The following is an 18,457-nucleotide window of genomic DNA, read 5'->3' as shown; positions in this document are numbered from 1 at the left end:
GGCAGTCGCAGTAAGAAATGGTTTTGTTATTGTAGCTAAACAACTTAAAACCAGTACATTCAGTTCAGACAGACTGGGTATCTGAGTATCTGGGACGAAATAGAGTATTTCCCAGCGGATATGAATTCACTAAAATAGACATATTAATTAGTATAAGTGCATTTTCCTTATATGAGCAGTTTTATGGTACATTCATTACCTATAAAACACGATGTACAGTAGAAAGACCATTTAAAAGTGAACCGTTATGTTTCCCTATGATTTTAAAACAACATGTTCCATCAACGTTAGTTGCATAGAGGGCTGCCGAACCATTTCAATTCCAGGACATTTGAGAAATGCATTGCAATTCACATGAATTATCGAAAATTGCCCCTAATTTCATATCAATTAAATCTCAATAAATGTACTGAATTGCCTACAGTTGGAATAGAATGAACCCCTCCTAAAAAACACTCCCACAAACAAAGTTTTGCAGAAAACATTGTGATGTTTTGATAAACTAGTAGTTAACATAATTCATCAACTTGTCATTAGGAAATGAGTGCATTCAGTGCACTGCGTAGTCAATGAGCATTCCGTTCTGGGGCACTTGCTGATAAGAGGCGGATGGTGAGAGCCATAGAATGGAGACATGCTGCCAAACGAGGTCAGCTCTCTTTACCCCAAACCTAATTTGGGGTAAGGTCATGGAACTGACCTCAAACAACATCAAACAATTGACGACATCCAGAGAATTTTTAAAAAATGCATATCTACTGTGTATGGTTTACATTTCAGAAAATGTTCCCATGGTGGCTCATTTACAGAACTGTATATTAACTGTCTATTACTGTCAAGTCAATGTGTGTTCATTTCCAGTTTTGATAAAATATCTGCAAGTTAAAGGGTATTTTGACCATAAAAGGGCAAATGAAACTAAGCCGTATGCCTCCTTGACCCTCCTCAAGTACTTTCGGTGAGCTACAAGCAGACAATTGTATTTAAAGGGCTGTTTCCACTCCTAGGATGCTATGTTCAACCACCACACATCTCTGTGTCTGAAGGATAGCCAATAAGACAAATAAGGCCTGGGTTCTATGCTTAGCAAGTGACTGCACCTAAAGATAGCTCTCTGGACCACAAAACCAATTAACAGATCAGCTGGGTTGCAGGTACTGAAGTCGGAGAGTGACATTTGGAGGGCGCAAAACAGACCTTGGCACTTCAAGTATTCTGCGCGCCACTTAATGCACCAATTACACAACTACTGCTTTGCCTGCATCAAATATCCGCACTGTCATATCCAAGCCTGCATTTTCCAAGCCTTGCTTAGGGCGATAAGGTTGGAAATAAACTGTTTTGAGGTTTTCGAGATTTTGGTCTCTTGACATTACCGCCGCTTGTTGTTCACCATTGGTCAAATAGCACCATTCTGGCCACTCTGTCTGTTTTGCTATTGATATGAACAACATAGTAGCCTAACATATTCCCTCTCTTACCAGGATTTAGAATTTCATTCATACTTTTGAGTGAGCACATTGCTTCTTATTCAATTCCATCTCTAGTAAGGCCCTGTGTTTCTCAGCTATGAAACTCAGTTGTGTTGTTTCTCCATGCACACAAATGCAATGACTGAAAAATGCAATATATAATTTCCATGATCTCTACCTAATAAACTCAGAATTTGAAAAGGTATCGCTGTCATCCCAATATAGTTTGGTGTCTGACTGGCACCAATCTGAATACATGATACCTAGTACATCATCTAATCATAAAACTATTTTGAATAACAAAGTTATTGTACTGAAATCTTGAGTTCTTGTAAAATGCTGAAATTGCAGAAACAATAAGTTCAGGTGGAGTAGAAAAACTGAGAACCCAGAAAAGTGGAGACAGGTTATTAGTCTGGAACACCAGTATGAAGAAGACTGTTTGAATGAGTGAGAGTGTGCATTATAGAGTGTATTCTTGTAAGCTATGCTATCGCTGAGCAGTGGTGGCAGCAATGCCATTTTGTCAATGGTGTCCAGTGTGTGTCCCTCCCTGTGGCAATGCATCAGGACCTGAAGACATGCACCGCCCGTACCACGTACTGCCTGCAGATGGGGCACTCGCTCATGCGCTTGCCGCACTTGCTGCAGGTGACCATGTGGCCGCACTCCAGCAGAACACAGTCAATGGGAGAGTCCATGCAGATCCGACAGAGGTTCTCCTCCTGGCTCTTGGGAGCCGCTGGGTCTATGGCACAACGACAGGGGAAAGAGGAGAGAAGATAGGTCTCTATTGAGTGTGTTCTAAATAACATCTTTCATTGTTTCATATTTGGCAGGTTGTCCATAAAATGATACATTTAAGCAGTGTGGGACCAAATAATTACTTTGGATCAGTGCATGATTTAGATCTTCAAGTGCTTCTCAAAATGCTTTTGATCATGCTTCTCTTGTCTTTTGAGCTTGAAACAAGACCCTTACCTTCTTTACTTCTTGTATCTGAAACTGGAAAAAAGAAACAACAAAGAATTGAACTGATATTAATACGTATTTTTTTACAGGCTAAAGTTCCACACCAGTCATCCCCAGATATAATATATGCCATTTAGCAGACACTTGGAGTAGTCTACAGTGAGTGCATACATTTTAATATATGTGGTCCCAGCGGAAATCGCACCCACTTCCCTGGGATTGCTAGCGGCACGCTATTACCAAATTAGCCTCACAGGACCACACCCTGGAAATGCTCACCTAGGTTCTGGAGGTCCTTCTGGTCATTGTAGAGGCGGGTGACCCTCTCCATCAGCTCCCACTTCTCGCAGCAGCCCTTATAGTTGACAAAGTTACGGGCCAAGATCTCCTTGAGCTGGCGCACGCTCAGACCCTCGATGTCCTCAACGCAGCTCAGGTCAGACAGAGAGGCCCTGCGGCCAGGGATCAGGGTCTCCTCGTTGTCCGATGACTGCAGGAATAGGACAACCATGGAGGTGGGTCAAAATAATAATGTGTATTTTGTCTGGTCTGTATTTTTTGGTTTGGCCAGTGTGTATTTTGTCTCGTCTTTGGGTTTGTCAACAACAGTGGTTTGCTAAACTAAAAACAGGGACAACTTGATTAATTTTGTTTTGTCTGGTCTTTGCGTCTCTGCTGCTGTCTGACATTGATTATCCCCTTGGTGGTGATAGGCATCCATTTATCTAACAGCTACTGATTAATCAATCCCAAAACCTTGAATTTAGCAGTACCTCTTCACCCTCGTCCTCCTCTTCTTCATCATCCTCTTCTTCTTCCTCATCAGAGATCTGCTCTGACTCTGGCTCTGCCTCGGGGGCTGATTGTTCTGGCTGCTCTGGGCTCAATGTGTCAGGGCTGATAGGGCCCTGTGTCTGGGGAGGGGACGGTGTGCCTGGGGAAGGGACGTTGTTGTGAGCCCCGGGCTGGGAGGACACCATCTCACTGCTGGTGCTGGTGCTCGGGGTCTGCTGGCCCAGGACCAGCTCAACCAGCTCCTCCTTTTCCCGGCACGTCTGGGTGGGCACCTCATGCAGGTGGAGGTAGTCGCGCAGCTCCCGCACCTAGTTTTTGGGGTTATTGTTGAATTACATCTGACACTATTTTAAATGTTCCTTATTCGTCTTATAATGCAGTTACTAAACATCATGTCATCTTGAAATCTTAATAAAATGTCTAACTAATGTAATTAGTGTTAATACACAGATATAAGAGTAACAGAATGAAAAGTGTTATGGCTTTAGCTTCCACCTGACTTAGCTATATATAGTTCGACATGTAACTTAACCTAATGCATTTGTCCTTGTTTATTTGCCATCAACTGTTAAAAAAAAAAAGAGCAGCGGCGCACCTTGAGTCGCATCAACTGGGCGCGGTCGAATAGGGTTCCGTGAAAGCGCTGACATGTGTGGCAGAGGCGCGGGCATGGCGGCTCCAGCTGCACCGAGCAGTGGCCGCAGAAGTTCTTCTTGCAGTCCACACAGACATGCTGGGGTAGAGAGAGAGGAGGACAGGACACAATGAGGGTGAAACTCTTACCAAGGAATGAACGGTCAAAGTAACAGGTGTGAAAGAATGACACTCAGTGTGTGTGCTCTGCGCAGGCAACCTGAGCACTAGACTAGAACCTTATTGATGAGTAGTTGAGAAATTGAATCAAGTAAGTTAGCCATACTGTACAAAAACGTATTCAACAACTTCTCTCTCAGAAATAACTGTAACCTCTGGCCCACAGCTGTTGGCACATTTATAGAAAAGACGATAAGATCTTAGTTCCATGTAAACTAGTGATGTACGTACAGTAATAACTTATATAACAGGCAATTAAAAAGGTGGCTGTTTACTTTGCTGGTGAGATTGTGTGTGGCAACTGGCAGGCAAACATGTCAGGAGGGCAAGGCCTGTTGGAGGAGAAATACCCGACCTACATTTGCTAGTGATTTAAACAGCCTTCTCAGAAATATAGTCACTATTCTAGAGGTGTAGCCTACTGTATTGGACTTTCCGGAATGTGAGCATCTCTGTGTTGTAAGACTGACTAGTACAGGGTCAATTACTGTCAGCTACTGATTAAGAACTTACTGATATAGTGTATCTATGAATTGTAGTGAATCGTAGAAGTCTAAATTCTAGTAACTCTGTTGACAATCAAATATGTTACTTTGGAGTCTGTAGCAGCACATCTGTATCAAATCCTCTTGGGTCTATGCTGTTCCAGACTATCAAGTCACACTCTGCTACCCACATTTCAGATGAGAGCTGGCCAGCCGGCCCTCCTTTACAATATTTATCAGGATATTACCCATTGGTTCAGTGCCTCTTACCTTCCTAGCAATGGTGTCAAAATGGCCTCCGCAGGCCTTGCACAAATGTTCAGGAGAGGTTAGGGATTGGTTGTAGCCCAAGTTTGTGTAGGCCTGGCGCCATGAGCTGACGTTTTCTTCCACTGTGGCGGTAGGTTCCAAACAAAACCAGCTACAACAGGATGTGCACATGCTCCTGCCTGTTCACACAAAATACATACACAGGAAATTACATCACTTTCTCAGAGAGACTTGCACATGGAATTAGAATCTTAATTCTAGTTCTATGGACTTACATCACAAAGGTGCATAGAAAAACAGAGTTGCCAATAAGGAAATGTAATTGCAGAATAGTGTAGCATGGCTTTCAGATGAATTGTATAGATATTAGTGATGGGGGGGGGGGAAATAGATACAGTTACATATCGGAATATTATTTTTGACGATATTTCGTATCGTATTGTTTTGACAATATCGCAATATTATTTTTGCACTAGTTGGCTGTACCTGCACCAAAACTCCAGTACTTTTCCTTCATAGCTTGTTCTCTTTAAAAAAATAGGGAGCCAATTTGTTTTCAGCACCTTTATTTCCATGACTGATCAAAGCTCATTTTTTCATTGCTCTCTCTTGTCCCTCTGCAGCAGACATATGGTGAGCAATATGTTAGGATCATCGAATCGGAATAAAATCACAGTATCGAATCGCAATACATATAGAATAGTGAGAATCGCAATACATATCGTATCAGCACCTAAGTATTGTGATAATATCGTATTGCGAGGTCCCTGGCAATTCCTGGCCCTAATAGACATGCATGTAATTCAATCCTGTATCACATTTAAAAAAATATTTGGAACAACCAACATTGAAGGGGCAATATTTCATTCTCTAAAGAAGTAATACACTGAGTATACCAAACATTAGGAACACCTTCCTAATAGAGTTGCACTCTGCCCCCCTTTTGCCCTCAGAACAGCCTCAATTCATCGGGGCATTGACTCTACAAGGTGTTGAAAGCGTTCCACAGGGATGACTGCAATGCTTCCCACAGTTGTGTAAAGTTGGCTGGATGTCCTTTGGGTGGTGGACCATTCTTGATACGCACAAGAAACCAACCAAACCCAAGATAATAAAGACTTTGTATTACATTCCTATTGCTGCAATCACTTGCCTGCGATTCTATAAGTGACACAAGGGAATGATTGTAATCAAATAGGACAGATCCAAGAAACATTCAGCCATAATTTCAGAATTCACTGAAAACCTCACAATTTCAACACAACTAATTCTTAGCTACATTCAGAGCCGTTTCCATAATGGCCTATAATGTTTTCCTACGCTCTAACTGAACCACAGTAGGAGCAAATGGGAACAAACATATGATCAGATCTGTGGCAACTGAGTTCAGGAACAACAAGAGTGCTGTGTGTCATTGAGGCGGCAGGTAGCTTAGTGGGTAAGAGCATTGCGCCAGTAACCGAAAGGTCGCTGGTATAATCCCCGAGCCGACTAGGTGAAAAATCTGTCGATGTGCCCTTAAGCAAGGCACTTAACCCTAATTGTTCCTGTAAGTCGCTCTGGATAAGAGCGTCTGCTAAATGACATGTTCTCAGAGCTAGAATTATGCAGGAAAATGCCAGATACTCTCTCTCTCTCTGTTAAGAGGGGCCAAATGGGAAAGTTAGAAAATCGAGAGCTCTTGACTGTTAATAAGTATATGTGAGAGGAGAGTGAATGCTGATAACTCAACGTTATAATGTAGATAGGCTGCTGTACAACATATATGGTAGCCTACTACAGTAGGCCTATGTTGTTGTCATATTCAAATAGATTTGGTCCAGTTTGCCTCTCATCATAAATGTTACTCTTTCTCTTGTGTTAATTAAACTGAATCCCTCTTCCTGGATTTTATTTACATCCCTAAGTACCTGTACTTGTGATTTTAACGCTGACAGGTGATGGCCTGCAGTTTGTTTCTGGCATTGGACCAATAAGCTGAAGTTCGTTTGATTCATGGTATCAATTTTCTGCTTGCTAACTGAACTGTAACAATGTATCAATTCTGTGGCTCTCTAATAGAAACCTGTCGACAAGTTTAATTAGTGAATATTTTTACCTGTCGACAGGTACGCTGCCTACCAACTTTGACTGGTCACAGAAAATTGTCGTGTGGCCTATTTAGAAAAGTCTACGAAAAATGCTGGAACCAAGAGACTTTTCGCTAACAGCGAGCTCCAGGAAGAACCCGACACAACAAACCCTCCCCAGCTCTGCGGCTCCCCGCCTAGCCTATCATCGCCTTTTGCCAGCCTCTCAAGACGCACACGCCTGGTCTTTGAAATTGCCCCCATAGTCTACAGTATTGGTCTACAGCGCACCAAGAAAAAGTTAATCACAAACTGGTCAAGTGGTTACAAATTGTGAAATTGTGATTTCTGATCGTGGAATGGTGGATCAGGGCATAAATAATAAATACATTAAATTGATATTTTTTATGCTCAAAGTACAAAAAAATTGATTGTACACTCATTATTTTAAGGCAATTCATGCGTAAATAGGCTACTTTGGATTGAAATGTTCATTGCCTACATTAATCTAATGATTAGGCTAATACAGGGGGGGCTATTCTGGCTCTGTCTTCTATAGGATGCACATGGCATCTTAATGAGAGAAACTCAAATTAAATATTCTAAAAACACAGTAATGAATAGGACTGTATGTCTTATCTAGCGTATTTCCAAAATACATAGGCCTACAAGCAATACTTATCTCCCACTTAGAATCGATGTAAACTAAATCTACTGTAGGCCAACAGCGGGTGCTTGGTGTAATACAACCGATACTAATTGCTGTTTTAATTAGCCCACAATGTGCCTCTATAGTGGTCCCGTCTACAATAACTTGGACAGTGCATGGGTATGGGAGGGGCACCTTGCAAAATTCAAATCAAACCATCAGCAGTTGATTTTTTTATTCCAAAAGAATGGATAAATAAATCAATGTATGTACAATACAGAGAGAATTAGCCTACACTGAACTATCCATGTGATTGACGCAAGGGCGTGTGATCGTCTCTTTAAGAGTGGGCTTGATGCTGCATGATGTTTCATTCCAACCAGCCATTTCGAATGGGATATCCCATAACCTTGCCAAGAGCGTGGGGAAATATTAAGGGTGGCATCTTTGAAAGGGTGTATGCCTCCATTTTGTGATTATTTGACATCATGCAACTACTAACTGAGATTTTGACATAGGCTACCTCACTCTTAATTTCATAGCCAGCTTGTCTGATCACACTGATGCGCAAGCGACCTTACCTGGGTGACCCGGAGCAAATCCTCTTTGTAACGGCCATCTCGTATTGCTGAATCAATCACACACATGCAAGGTCTCAAAGCCAGGATTTTGGCGTAAGCTTGGTCCACTGTGTTGTTCAATGTCTGGCCGTACAACTAACTGGCTGACACGAATATCTACTGATGGAGGACGGTTCGCATCTTCAAGGAAATGACGTCAATTTAGCGCCAGCTGTTTGGTTCCTGTCAGGCGGGAATAAGTGCAGCCGAAAACATGGACGTGGAGATGAATGAGGCACATTCTGAGCAAATTCAAACAGAAGTTCAACCGAAGAAAGATGAGGCCCCTGTGTCTAGTAGTGGATATGAGCTGCCATGGTAAGGTTTACTAGTTAGACTAGTTGCAGTATTTTTGTATTTCTTAGCGGACGGAAATCGCTCATCACGGCTAGTAGTGCTAATGGCTAATTTAGCTAACAAACGTTAGCTAGCCAGCACAGGCATGAGTACAGATGCTAACATTGTACTTAGCTATGAAAACAAACCCATTGTGCATGCCTCTCAAAAAGTATGTAGATAGCTTGCTATGTAATGTTATGTCAAATGTACTGGTAACTAGCTATGCTTTAAGCATCTCATAGAGCAACAGCTCGCTCGCTAGCTAACTGTACTAGTGCACGTTTTGCAATAATATTAATTTGGTGGGTGCTATTTCGCACATATACAAGTGTGTTTTATACACAGGCGTGAATTGGATTTTTTTTTTTTTTTTGCATATCCCAACTCCCCCTGAGACACCCTCGCGGAGAGTGCGGTTACAGCCCGGCCATGCTAAAGGGCACATCGACAGATTTTCACCTTGTCGTCTCGGGAATTTGAAATAGCAACCTTTCAGGACTGGCCCAATGCTCCAACCACTAGGCTACCTGCCGCCCATATCTACCCTCCATATATATCCATATATTGGGTTAATCACTATGAATTGGTTGTTGCTGATAGCTATGCTTGTTCTGAATATCTCACAGGGTTGAAAAATACAGACCCTTGAAGTTGAATGAAATAGTAGGCAACGAGGAGACTGTTAGCAGATTGGAGGTAAAGTATCCTCAATATTTTATGTTACAGTAGTTGGACAGTTTCAATTCATTTGATGCTAAATAATAGCTAACTATATGAATTCTTGTTCCATTCTCTCTTACAGGTGTTTGCTAGAGAGGGAAATGTACCCAACATCATTATTGCAGTGAGTGACTAACATTATTCATTCTTTCATCATAACTATTTGATATTACATACTGACATGTTGGTGCAGCAGAGTAATAGTATGCAAGTTATGCCATCTTTCATATACGATCTCTTTTTAAACATAAGTATCAATATTATAGGGTCCCCCCGGTACAGGGAAGACCACTAGTATTCTGTGTTTGGCACGTGCTCTTCTGGGCCCAGCCATGAAAGATGCTGTCCTGGAACTGAATGCCTCCAATGACAGGTGAGTGCAAGTGAAGTCTACCATGAAAAATGTCTGGAATACTTAAGTGCACAACCTGTGAGTCCAGGAGGTGCATTTTGGGTTAAAATCACGTTGTGTTTCTTTAGAAAGTGAAGCCTACGCTAACACATTGTCATCCATCTTCCTCAGAGGCATCGATGTAGTTCGAAACAAGATCAAGATGTTTGCCCAGCAGAAAGTCACCCTCCCTAAAGGGAGACACAAGATCATCATCCTGGATGAGGCTGACAGGTAAGTCAAGTGAGGGTCACGACATCTAAGCTGAAAGCTGATCTAGTGTACCTGTACGTATAATGGCTGTGTCTGTAAAGGATGTGCTTATGTCTCCAGTATGACAGACGGAGCCCAGCAGGCCTTGAGGAGGACCATGGAGATCTACTCTAAAACCACACGCTTCGCTCTGGCGTGCAACGCCTCCGACAAGATCATCGGTGAGTGTCCTGACTTTAGTTGATTTAATTTTTTATTAATTTCTTAAAATAATTTCTTATTTTTGTAAAAATCTGCATTGTTGGTTAAGGGCTTGTAAGTAAGCATTTCATGGTAAGGTCTACACCTGTTGTATTGGGCGCGTGTGACAAATAACATTTGATTTGATTTAACAGTTCAACACAATGATGCTGTCGTATTGAATAGGGACCCTACTGTAAGCGACAGTCACATTACAAAACCAACCTGGCTTTTCACTGTCGTGATGGTAATCCATGTTGCTGTGCCCCCTCCTCCACAGAGCCCATCCAGTCACGTTGTGCAGTCCTGCGCTACACCAAGCTGAGGGACGAGCAGATCATGATGCGTCTACTGGAGGTGGTGGAGAGGGAGAACCTGGTCACCAGCAACGACGGCCTGGAGGCCATCATCTTCACCGCCCAGGGAGACATGAGACAGGTGGGGAAAAGAGCCAACTGTCCTCAACCTCCATGTTGGCACCAAGGGTTCCATGAGAATAGCATTCTTGTTACCATTGACTAGATTGTGAATGTCTTAGGAGGTTTGGGTGTAAACATGGCTGAAGTTTGTTGAACGATGTATATCCATGGCTCCTCATAGTGCCTCGTACTTTTGGGTCAAGTTTGGCTGAGACGTGTGAAACTATATATCATAACTTAAGCTGTCTTTTTTTGCATCATCAGGCACTGAATAACCTACAGTCCACAAATTCTGGGTTTGGCTACATTAACAGTGAGAATGTGTTCAAGGTACAGTTCTGTTATCTAACCTGTATTTTTCAGTCATTTTAGAAGGCAAAGTTGACAAAATGCCTAGCTCTGTTTCGAAGGAAAGAATAGTGAAGAATTGTTTGTTTTTGCTCAGGTGTGTGATGAGCCACACCCCCTGTTGGTGAAAAGCATGCTGGAACACTGTGTCAATGCAAACATTGATGAGGCTTACAAGGTATTGCAATCCACATTCAATAACAATAGACATAATAAGTATAATCATATGGCTCTCAATGAATAACCCTTATTTCTGTAGCCTTTAAACATGGTTCAGTTTAGGATATAGTATGATCAAATAGCTGATCATATTGCTTGCTTAGATTATTGAGCAGCTGTGGGCCCTGGGTTACTCCCCTGAGGACATCATCGGTAACATCTTCAGAGTGTGTAAGACTTTCCAGATGCCTGAGTATCTCAAGCTGGAGTTCATAAAGGTAAGATACATGAAAAAACATTTTAAGTCTGCAGTTGTATATTGTTATGCATGTCTCTGGTTATGTCAGATCCTTTCCTGTGTTTTCTTCATCTTCCTTTTTTCCTGAAATGATTTAGTTGGGAAAACAGAATGGCAGAAAAGTGCCTAAATGTAAGCCACATCACAGTATTAAGCCATTTCACCTCCAATTCTACTTGGTACTGTCCCTTTTCTTAGGAGATAGGCTACACCCACATGAAGGTGGCAGAGGGCGTGAACTCCCTGCTGCAGATGGCAGGCCTCCTGGGTCGACTGTGCAGCAAGACGGCCACCCCGGATACCAGCTAACACCCCACCCACGCCGCCACCCATCATCTCAGCACTGTCTCTCCTGGGTTGTGTTCATTAGGGAAACAAAACATTTTGCAACAGGAAATGTAAATGAGCGTTTCGTAGATTTTTCTCCAGTTTTGTTCATAATGAACACAACCCTGCTTCCACACTCTGACTCAGAGTCCTGGGGAGTTTTCTGTTTAAAAATTTCTGGATGAAATACATTGTGTTTAATGTAAATACTATTGAAAATCACTTCTGTAATAAATCAGTGTTTTGTAATTATGACTTCTCTGTTATAGAACACAACAATGGTCTATAAAGAGGTTGTAAACTTAAGTTTTTGAATTAAGGATTTATTTATACAAACTGACAGATCTTATCTACATTTTAAAACTGTTTCTGAGCTCTTTTATTCATTTTGTACCACTAGATGGTGACAGTTACATAGTAAGACTCCAACAATCAAAGTACTGTACATTGTTCCTCTACATTTTGAGACTCAAGGGAATTCATTATGAAGTAATCACACGGTTTGGGCATTTACCCTTAAATGGCATTGCTCTGGTATAGCACATTGACATCTGTATCACTTAGCATTTATCCAAGCATCTCAACAAAGACCGTGAGAAATCCCTTCCCATAGTCTACTCGTTGAGCATGTGGTTTCCATATCAGGCAGTTTTGTTCACATAAACCGGTTCATCTGTGACAAAAGAGTAAAAGTATATTCCTAGTTCATTACATTTACATTTAGTAATTTTTGCAGTCATTTAGCACAGCGTTTCCCAACTCCAGTCCTCTAGTATCCTCAACAGCACACATTTTTGTTGTAGCCCCAGACAAAAACCTGATTTAACTTGTCACAGGTTGATGATTAGTTGACAAGTAGAATCAGATGTGCTTGTCTGGACCGGAGTTGGGGAAACACTGATTTAGCAGATGATCTTATCCAGAGTGACTTACAATTAGTGCATTCATCCTACATTCGTAGCAGAAGTGTTCTCATCGTTATAAAGCACTATGGTGACTTACCATCCGCTGACCCCATTTTCATTTGCTCCAGGAATTCAGAGTTCTCGTAATCTGATCCATCTGTTAGTTGTGAGGTGGGGGAAAATAATATCTTAGTTAAATATATCAAATGTAAGAAATCAAATCCAAGTTCAAAACTAGACAACTTTTCCAAAAACAAACCGATCTTCATAAATATGACTCATTTCATAGGAAGGATAGGCCTAGATTTATTCATTTTAAAGTACATACCAGAGTCACGGTTGATTATATCAATAGATGGAAAAACATTCTCATATGAACATTGATCGTCATCTAGAAAGAAAGAAGAAATGTTTTAATCAAATTACATTTCTCTCAAATTATACTTAACATGTCTGACATCCAAATAAGGCAAATGACAATCAAATAAAAGTGTATTAGTCACATGCACAGGGTCGCAGATGTAATTGCAGGGTACAGTGAAATTCTTATGCTCCGAGCTCCAACAATGCAGGTCAAAGAGAATTGAGTGGCAACTACCAATTGGATATCACAAAAAAAAGAGAAGTGAGTGAAACAATAATAAATAGTAATAGTACTAAGTAAAATAATAGAATAAAAAAAGATCACAAGAAGGCATATATACAGTGGCGACCCATCATTCAGGGCATTTTGAGCCCCACATTGTTGGCTAAAAAATAAACAAAATAAAAATTGCCATTAATACGTGTCACATATCAGTTTGCAAACAATGTAAAAAATTTAAATAATTGAGTTAATAAAGCCGCATACAAACACGGTCTCTTTTTTGCTTTATTGAGTAAGGCCGCTCCAAAATGCAGGTGTTTCAGCCTAGCTCAGTGCTTTCTGTGGTGGTGGGGCAGCCACCGGAAAATACGTAGCGTAGGTGTTGGTAATGTTCTCTAGTTGCGCCGTGATTGGCTCAGTGTTCTGTCACTCATTGGGACACTACCTCACTGCCAAGTTTAAGGGTATAGCTAGAAAATTCAAGCCCATTGGGTGCTGCCATAGAGTTACATTAGAAGTCCCCGTCCAAGAAGGCTAAAGGTCATTGGCCACAGATAAAATTACGTCAAATCACGTTATATCTACAGTAGATTGGATTGATCATGTCAACATCATACTTTAAAAATCTTAGCTAGCAGTCATCATCATGAATCAAGTCGACAATCTACTGGCAAATCCTTTTTAATCCTTGTCATATGAAGAGAAATAATGAAGAGAAATTATAAATAAAGTGTATTGTCGCTCATCGGCCATTGGACATAAACATTACACAACAAGTTGGAAATTGCAAATTCAACAATGAGGGGTTTGGAAGGAATCAGTGGCTAACTGCAAGCATTGCAAAGCAATCACTAGCCTGCTATTCAGTGGAGTGGCTGTGTGGTCCCAAGTCTGGGATTAAGGGTCTCTTTTCCAAGCTTAAAATGATAAACATTCAACATTGGCCATACTGTCAATGAAGCATGAATTGTGCCGTGCTCAAAACAACTGTTAACTCGGAACTGCGAAATCTGACTTCAGTGAGTTCAAAACAACTGGGAACTCGGGAACAACGAGCTCCGACTGGGAAAATACCTCTTATCTGCTTGTCGTCCCCTTATGCCATAGTTTGTACATCTCAATTGTCAGTAGAAACCACATTTGTTTAAGCAAGTCAGCCATATCAGCAATGTTGAGGCTGAATGAACTGTTTCGCAAGGCTCTGCTGATAACCAGGTGTAGCAGTGGTAAGGTGTTGGGACTCTGCTGTTGGGACAGCTTTATGTAGGGGCTAACAGTTTGATAATGATGATCCACACTTCTTTGACAATATATATAATAAATTATCAACCCTGCAAGCAATATTATTATGGTGGGGGATTATAATACTGTTTTAAATAGCTCAATGGACCGTAAAGGAAATCACACCACAAACAATCACCCACATGCTCTTAAGGAAATCGTGAATGTCATGGATACATTAGAACTAGTAGATATATAGAGGCTTAAATATCCTGATCTAGTGAGATATACATGGCGGAGACTCAATCAAGCTAGTCGTCTTGACTTCTTTCTTATCTCATTCTCGTTGGCACCAAAAGTTTAAAAAGTGTTGATAGGGGACAGAATGCGGTCGGACCATCATATAATTGGCATTACTCTTACTGAATTTCCACGTGGGCGAGGATATTGGAAATGTAATCAAAGCCTATTGGATGATAATACATTTTTAACTAGGACAAAGGAATTTATAACTTACTTTTTCCAACATAACATAGGTACAGCAAATCCCCTTATTGTATGGGACACCTTTAAATGTGCCTTTAGAGGCCATGCAATTCAGTACTCATCTCGAAAACAAAAGCAATTTAGGTCAAAATAGTTTATACTAACAAAGGAAATAGAAAGTCTAACAGAACAGATAGATGGCAATAAAAACTGTAACATGGAGGCTCAGAATAAATTAGAGGAAAAACAAAAAGAAATGGAGAAACTTATTCAAGAAAGATCAAGTGTAATATATTATAAAAAATAAAGCAAACTGGATGGAATATGGGGAAAAATGCACCAAATTCTTTTTTAATCTTCAACATAGGAATGCTACCAAAAATAATGTAATGAAATTGGTTACAATTGACGGAGTAACCCATGATTCACCAAATGATATTTTGAAGGAGGAAACAAGGTACTTTAAGCATATGTTTTCGTTTCAGTCGCCTCCATCTCCTCTAACTGAAGCTAATTGTAGAGATTTTTTTTCTATTGATAATGTCAAACAGAAAGACTCATGTGAAGGTGAAATTACAGAGGAGGAACTTCTGGATGCAATTAAAGACTTTAAGTCTGGGAAAACTCCAGGGTTGGATGGCACACCAGTCGAAGTATACCAAACCTTTTTTGATATACTAAGAAGACCTATTAGCATGTTTTAACCACTCCTATGTAAATGGTAGATTATCTGACACTCAAGAAGAAGGTCTGATCTCATTATTACTGAAACAGGATACAAGTGGAAAATATAAAGATCCAGTCCATTAAAAAAATTGGAGGCCCCTTACACTTCAGTGTTGTGATGCAAAAATTCTAGCAAAATGTATAGCGCATAGAATTAAAAAGGTATTGTCGGATATTATTCATTCTAATCAGACAGGTTTTTTTACAAGGAAGATTCATTGGAGATAATATAAGGCAAGTATTGGAAACAATAGAACATTATGGAAATTCGGAGAAACCAGGCCTGCTATTCATAGCAGACTTAGAAAAATCAGTAATATCAGGGGATTAGAAATCCAGGGCTTAAAAACAGGTGTCATTGTATGCTGATGATTCATGTTTTCTTTTAAATCCACTACTAGAATCACTCCACAGCCTCATAGAGGATCTAGATACATTTTCTAACCTCTCTGGATTACAACCAAATTATGACAAATGTACTATATTACGTATTGGATCAATAAAAAATACAATTTTTACATTGCCATGTAGTTTACCAATAAAATGGTCTGATGGTGATGTGGATATACTCGGAATACATATCCCAAAGGAAATAAATGATCTCACTTCAATAAATTATAATAGAAATTTAGCAAAAATAGATAAGATCTTGCTACCATGGAAAGGTGGGTGCCTGTCAATTTGTGGAAAAATCACCCTGATTAATTCTTTAGTATTATCCGAGTTTACCTATTTGCTTATGGTCTTGCCTACGCCTAGCGAACAGTTTTTTAAAATTATATGAGAAAAAAAGATTCCATTTTATTTGGAACGGCAAGCCAGACAAATTTATACGGGCCTATTTATATAATGAATATGAATTCGGAGGACAGAAATTATTAAATATTAAAGCATTAGACCTATCACTAAAAGCTTCAGTCATACAAAAGTTATACTTAAATCCGAACTGGTTCTCTAGCAAATTAGTAAGATTGTCTCACCCAATGTTCAAGAATGGCCCTTTTCCCTTTATTCAGATTACAACTACTAACTTTCAGTTATTTGAAAAGGAAATCATCTCCCAGATATTTCTAAAACAAGTCATAGAAAGTTGGTTGCAATTTCAATTTAATCCTCCAGAAACGACAGAACAAATAATGCAACAAATATTGTGGTTAAACTTAAATATACTAATTGACCCAAAAACTTTTTTTTTGACAAAATTTTAAAAAAAGGTATAATCTTTGTAAATGATTTCATCGGTAGGACTGGTGGAGTTATGTCGCACATGCAGCTAACAAAAACATATGGAAATGTCTGCTCTACCCAAACTTACAACCAAATAATTGCAGCATTACCGCAAAAATGGAAGAGGAAAGTGGAAGGAGGAGAAAGTAAGGAACTTGTCTGTCGGCCTTGCATTAAAGAACATAATTGGTTAAGGAAAACTGTGATAAATAAAAAGGTATATCAGTTTCATTTAAGGACCAAAGGATTGACAGCCGTCCCATATAGATTGCAAAATAGTTGGGAAGAGATTTTTGACATACCGATCCCACGGCATAGTGTTTATGAACTGATACGCAAAACGACAGAATCTTTCAATTTAAATTATTATATAAAATTCTTGCTACCAATTGAATGTTATTTACAGTGGGGGAAAAAATGTATTTAGTCAGCCACCAATTGTGCAAGTTCTCCCACTTAAAAAGTTGAGAGAGGCCTGTAATTTTCATCATAGATACATGTCAACTATGACAGACAAAATGACACAGGTCAAACGTTTTCTGTAAGTCTTCACAAGGTTTTCACACACTGTTGCTGGTATTTTGGCCCATTCCTCCATGCAGATCTCCTCTAGAGCAGTGATGTTTTGGGGCTGTCGCTGGGCAACACAGACTTTCAACTCCCTCCAAAGATTTTCTATGGGGTTGAGATCTGGAGACTGGCTAGGCCACTCCAGGACCTTGAAATGCTTCTTACGAAGCCACTCCTTCGTTGCCCGGGCGGTGTGTTTGGGATCATTGTCATGCTGAAAGACCCAGCCACGTTTCATCTTCAATGCCCTTGCTGATGGAAGGAGGTTTCACTCAAAATCTCACGATACATGGCCCCATTCATTCTTTCCTTTACACGGATCAGTCGTCCTGGTCCCTTTGCAGAAAAACAGCCCCAAAGCATGATGTTTCCACCCCCATGCTTCACAGTAGGTATGGTGTTCTTTGGATGCAACTCAGCATTCTTTGTCCTCCAAACACGACGAGTTGAGTTTTTACCAAAAAGTTATATTTTGGTTTCATCTGACCATATGACATTCTCCCAATCCTCTTCTGGATCATCCAAATGCACTCTAGCAAACTTCAGACGGGCCTGGACATGTACTGGCTTAAGCAGGGGGACACGTCTTGCACTGCAGGATTTGAGTCCCTGGCGGCGTAATGTGTTACTGATGGTAGGCTTTGTTACTTTGGTCCCAGCTCTCTGCAGGTCATTCACTAGGTCCCCTCGTGTGGTTCTGGGATTTTTGCTCACCGTTCTTGTGATCATTTTGACCCCACGGGGTGAGATCTTGCGTGGAGCTCCAGATCGAGGGAGATTATCAGTGGTCTTGTATGTCTTCCATTTCCTAATAATTGCTCCCACAGTTGATTTCTTCAAACCAAGCTGCTTACCTATTGCAGATTCAGTCTTCCCAGCCTGGTGCAGGTCTACAATTTTGTTTCTGGTGTCCTTTGACAGCTCTTTGGTCTTGGCCATAGTGGAGTTTGGAGTGTGACTGTTTGAGGTTGTGGACAGGTGTCTTTATACTGATAACAAGTTCAAACAGGTGCCATTAATACAGGTAACGAGTGGAGGTCAGAGGAGCCTCTTAAAGAAGAAGTTACAGGTCTGTGAGAGCCAGAAATCTTGCTTGTTTGTAGGTGACCAAATACTTATTTTCCACCATAATTTGCA

At 40.5% G+C, this 18,457-nt stretch overlaps 2 protein-coding genes across 2 annotated transcripts; one reads left to right on the top strand and one right to left on the bottom strand.

The window, feature by feature from the left end:
- Positions 1-325: 325 nt before the first annotated feature.
- Positions 326-8,192, bottom strand: LOC121579343 (E3 ubiquitin-protein ligase rififylin). Its single transcript, XM_041893862.2, has 7 exons — positions 8,107-8,192; positions 4,808-4,986; positions 3,835-3,972; positions 3,218-3,547; positions 2,724-2,934; positions 2,454-2,477; positions 326-2,220 (listed from the first exon to the last, which is right to left on the bottom strand). Exons 2-7 carry the CDS (start codon positions 4,976-4,978, stop codon positions 2,039-2,041), a joined length of 1,056 nt encoding a protein of 351 aa, XP_041749796.1. The 5' UTR covers positions 4,979-4,986; positions 8,107-8,192; the 3' UTR covers positions 326-2,038.
- Positions 8,193-8,259: 67 nt separating this feature from the next.
- LOC121579342 (replication factor C subunit 2) lies at positions 8,260-11,848 on the top strand. The gene is made up of 11 exons (XM_041893860.2): positions 8,260-8,463; positions 9,111-9,180; positions 9,287-9,328; positions 9,471-9,577; positions 9,728-9,829; positions 9,929-10,029; positions 10,329-10,486; positions 10,732-10,797; positions 10,913-10,993; positions 11,139-11,252; positions 11,471-11,848. The coding sequence occupies exons 1-11, from the start codon at positions 8,360-8,362 to the stop codon at positions 11,579-11,581; spliced, it is 1,056 nt and encodes a 351-aa protein (XP_041749794.1). The 5' UTR covers positions 8,260-8,359; the 3' UTR covers positions 11,582-11,848.
- The last annotated feature ends 6,609 nt before the right edge of the window (positions 11,849-18,457 follow it).

This window comes from Coregonus clupeaformis, chromosome 13, assembly GCF_020615455.1.
Source record: "Coregonus clupeaformis isolate EN_2021a chromosome 13, ASM2061545v1, whole genome shotgun sequence".
Lineage (NCBI taxonomy): Eukaryota > Metazoa > Chordata > Actinopteri > Salmoniformes > Salmonidae > Coregonus > Coregonus clupeaformis.
This window is presented reverse-complemented; position numbering and strand designations above follow the sequence as displayed.

Bases quoted from the DNA above. Each gene is read 5' to 3' on its own strand.
- LOC121579343 (XM_041893862.2), bottom strand. From the start codon at position 4,978: ATGTGCACATCCTGTTGTAGCTGGTTTTGTTTGGAACCTACCGCCACA. The intron at 3,548-3,834 runs GTGCGCCGCTGC...CCCAAAAACTAG, and splicing joins CCCAGTTGATGCGACTCAAG to GTGCGGGAGCTGCGCGACTA. The intron at 2,478-2,723 runs GTGAGCATTTCC...TCTTTTTTCCAG, and splicing joins GAAGGACCTCCAGAACCTAG to TTTCAGATACAAGAAGTAAA.
- LOC121579342 (XM_041893860.2), top strand. From the start codon at position 8,360: ATGGACGTGGAGATGAATGAGGCACATTCTGAGCAAATTCAAACAGAA. The intron at 10,030-10,328 runs GTGAGTGTCCTG...CCTCCTCCACAG, and splicing joins CGCCTCCGACAAGATCATCG to AGCCCATCCAGTCACGTTGT. The intron at 11,253-11,470 runs GTAAGATACATG...CCCTTTTCTTAG, and splicing joins TCAAGCTGGAGTTCATAAAG to GAGATAGGCTACACCCACAT.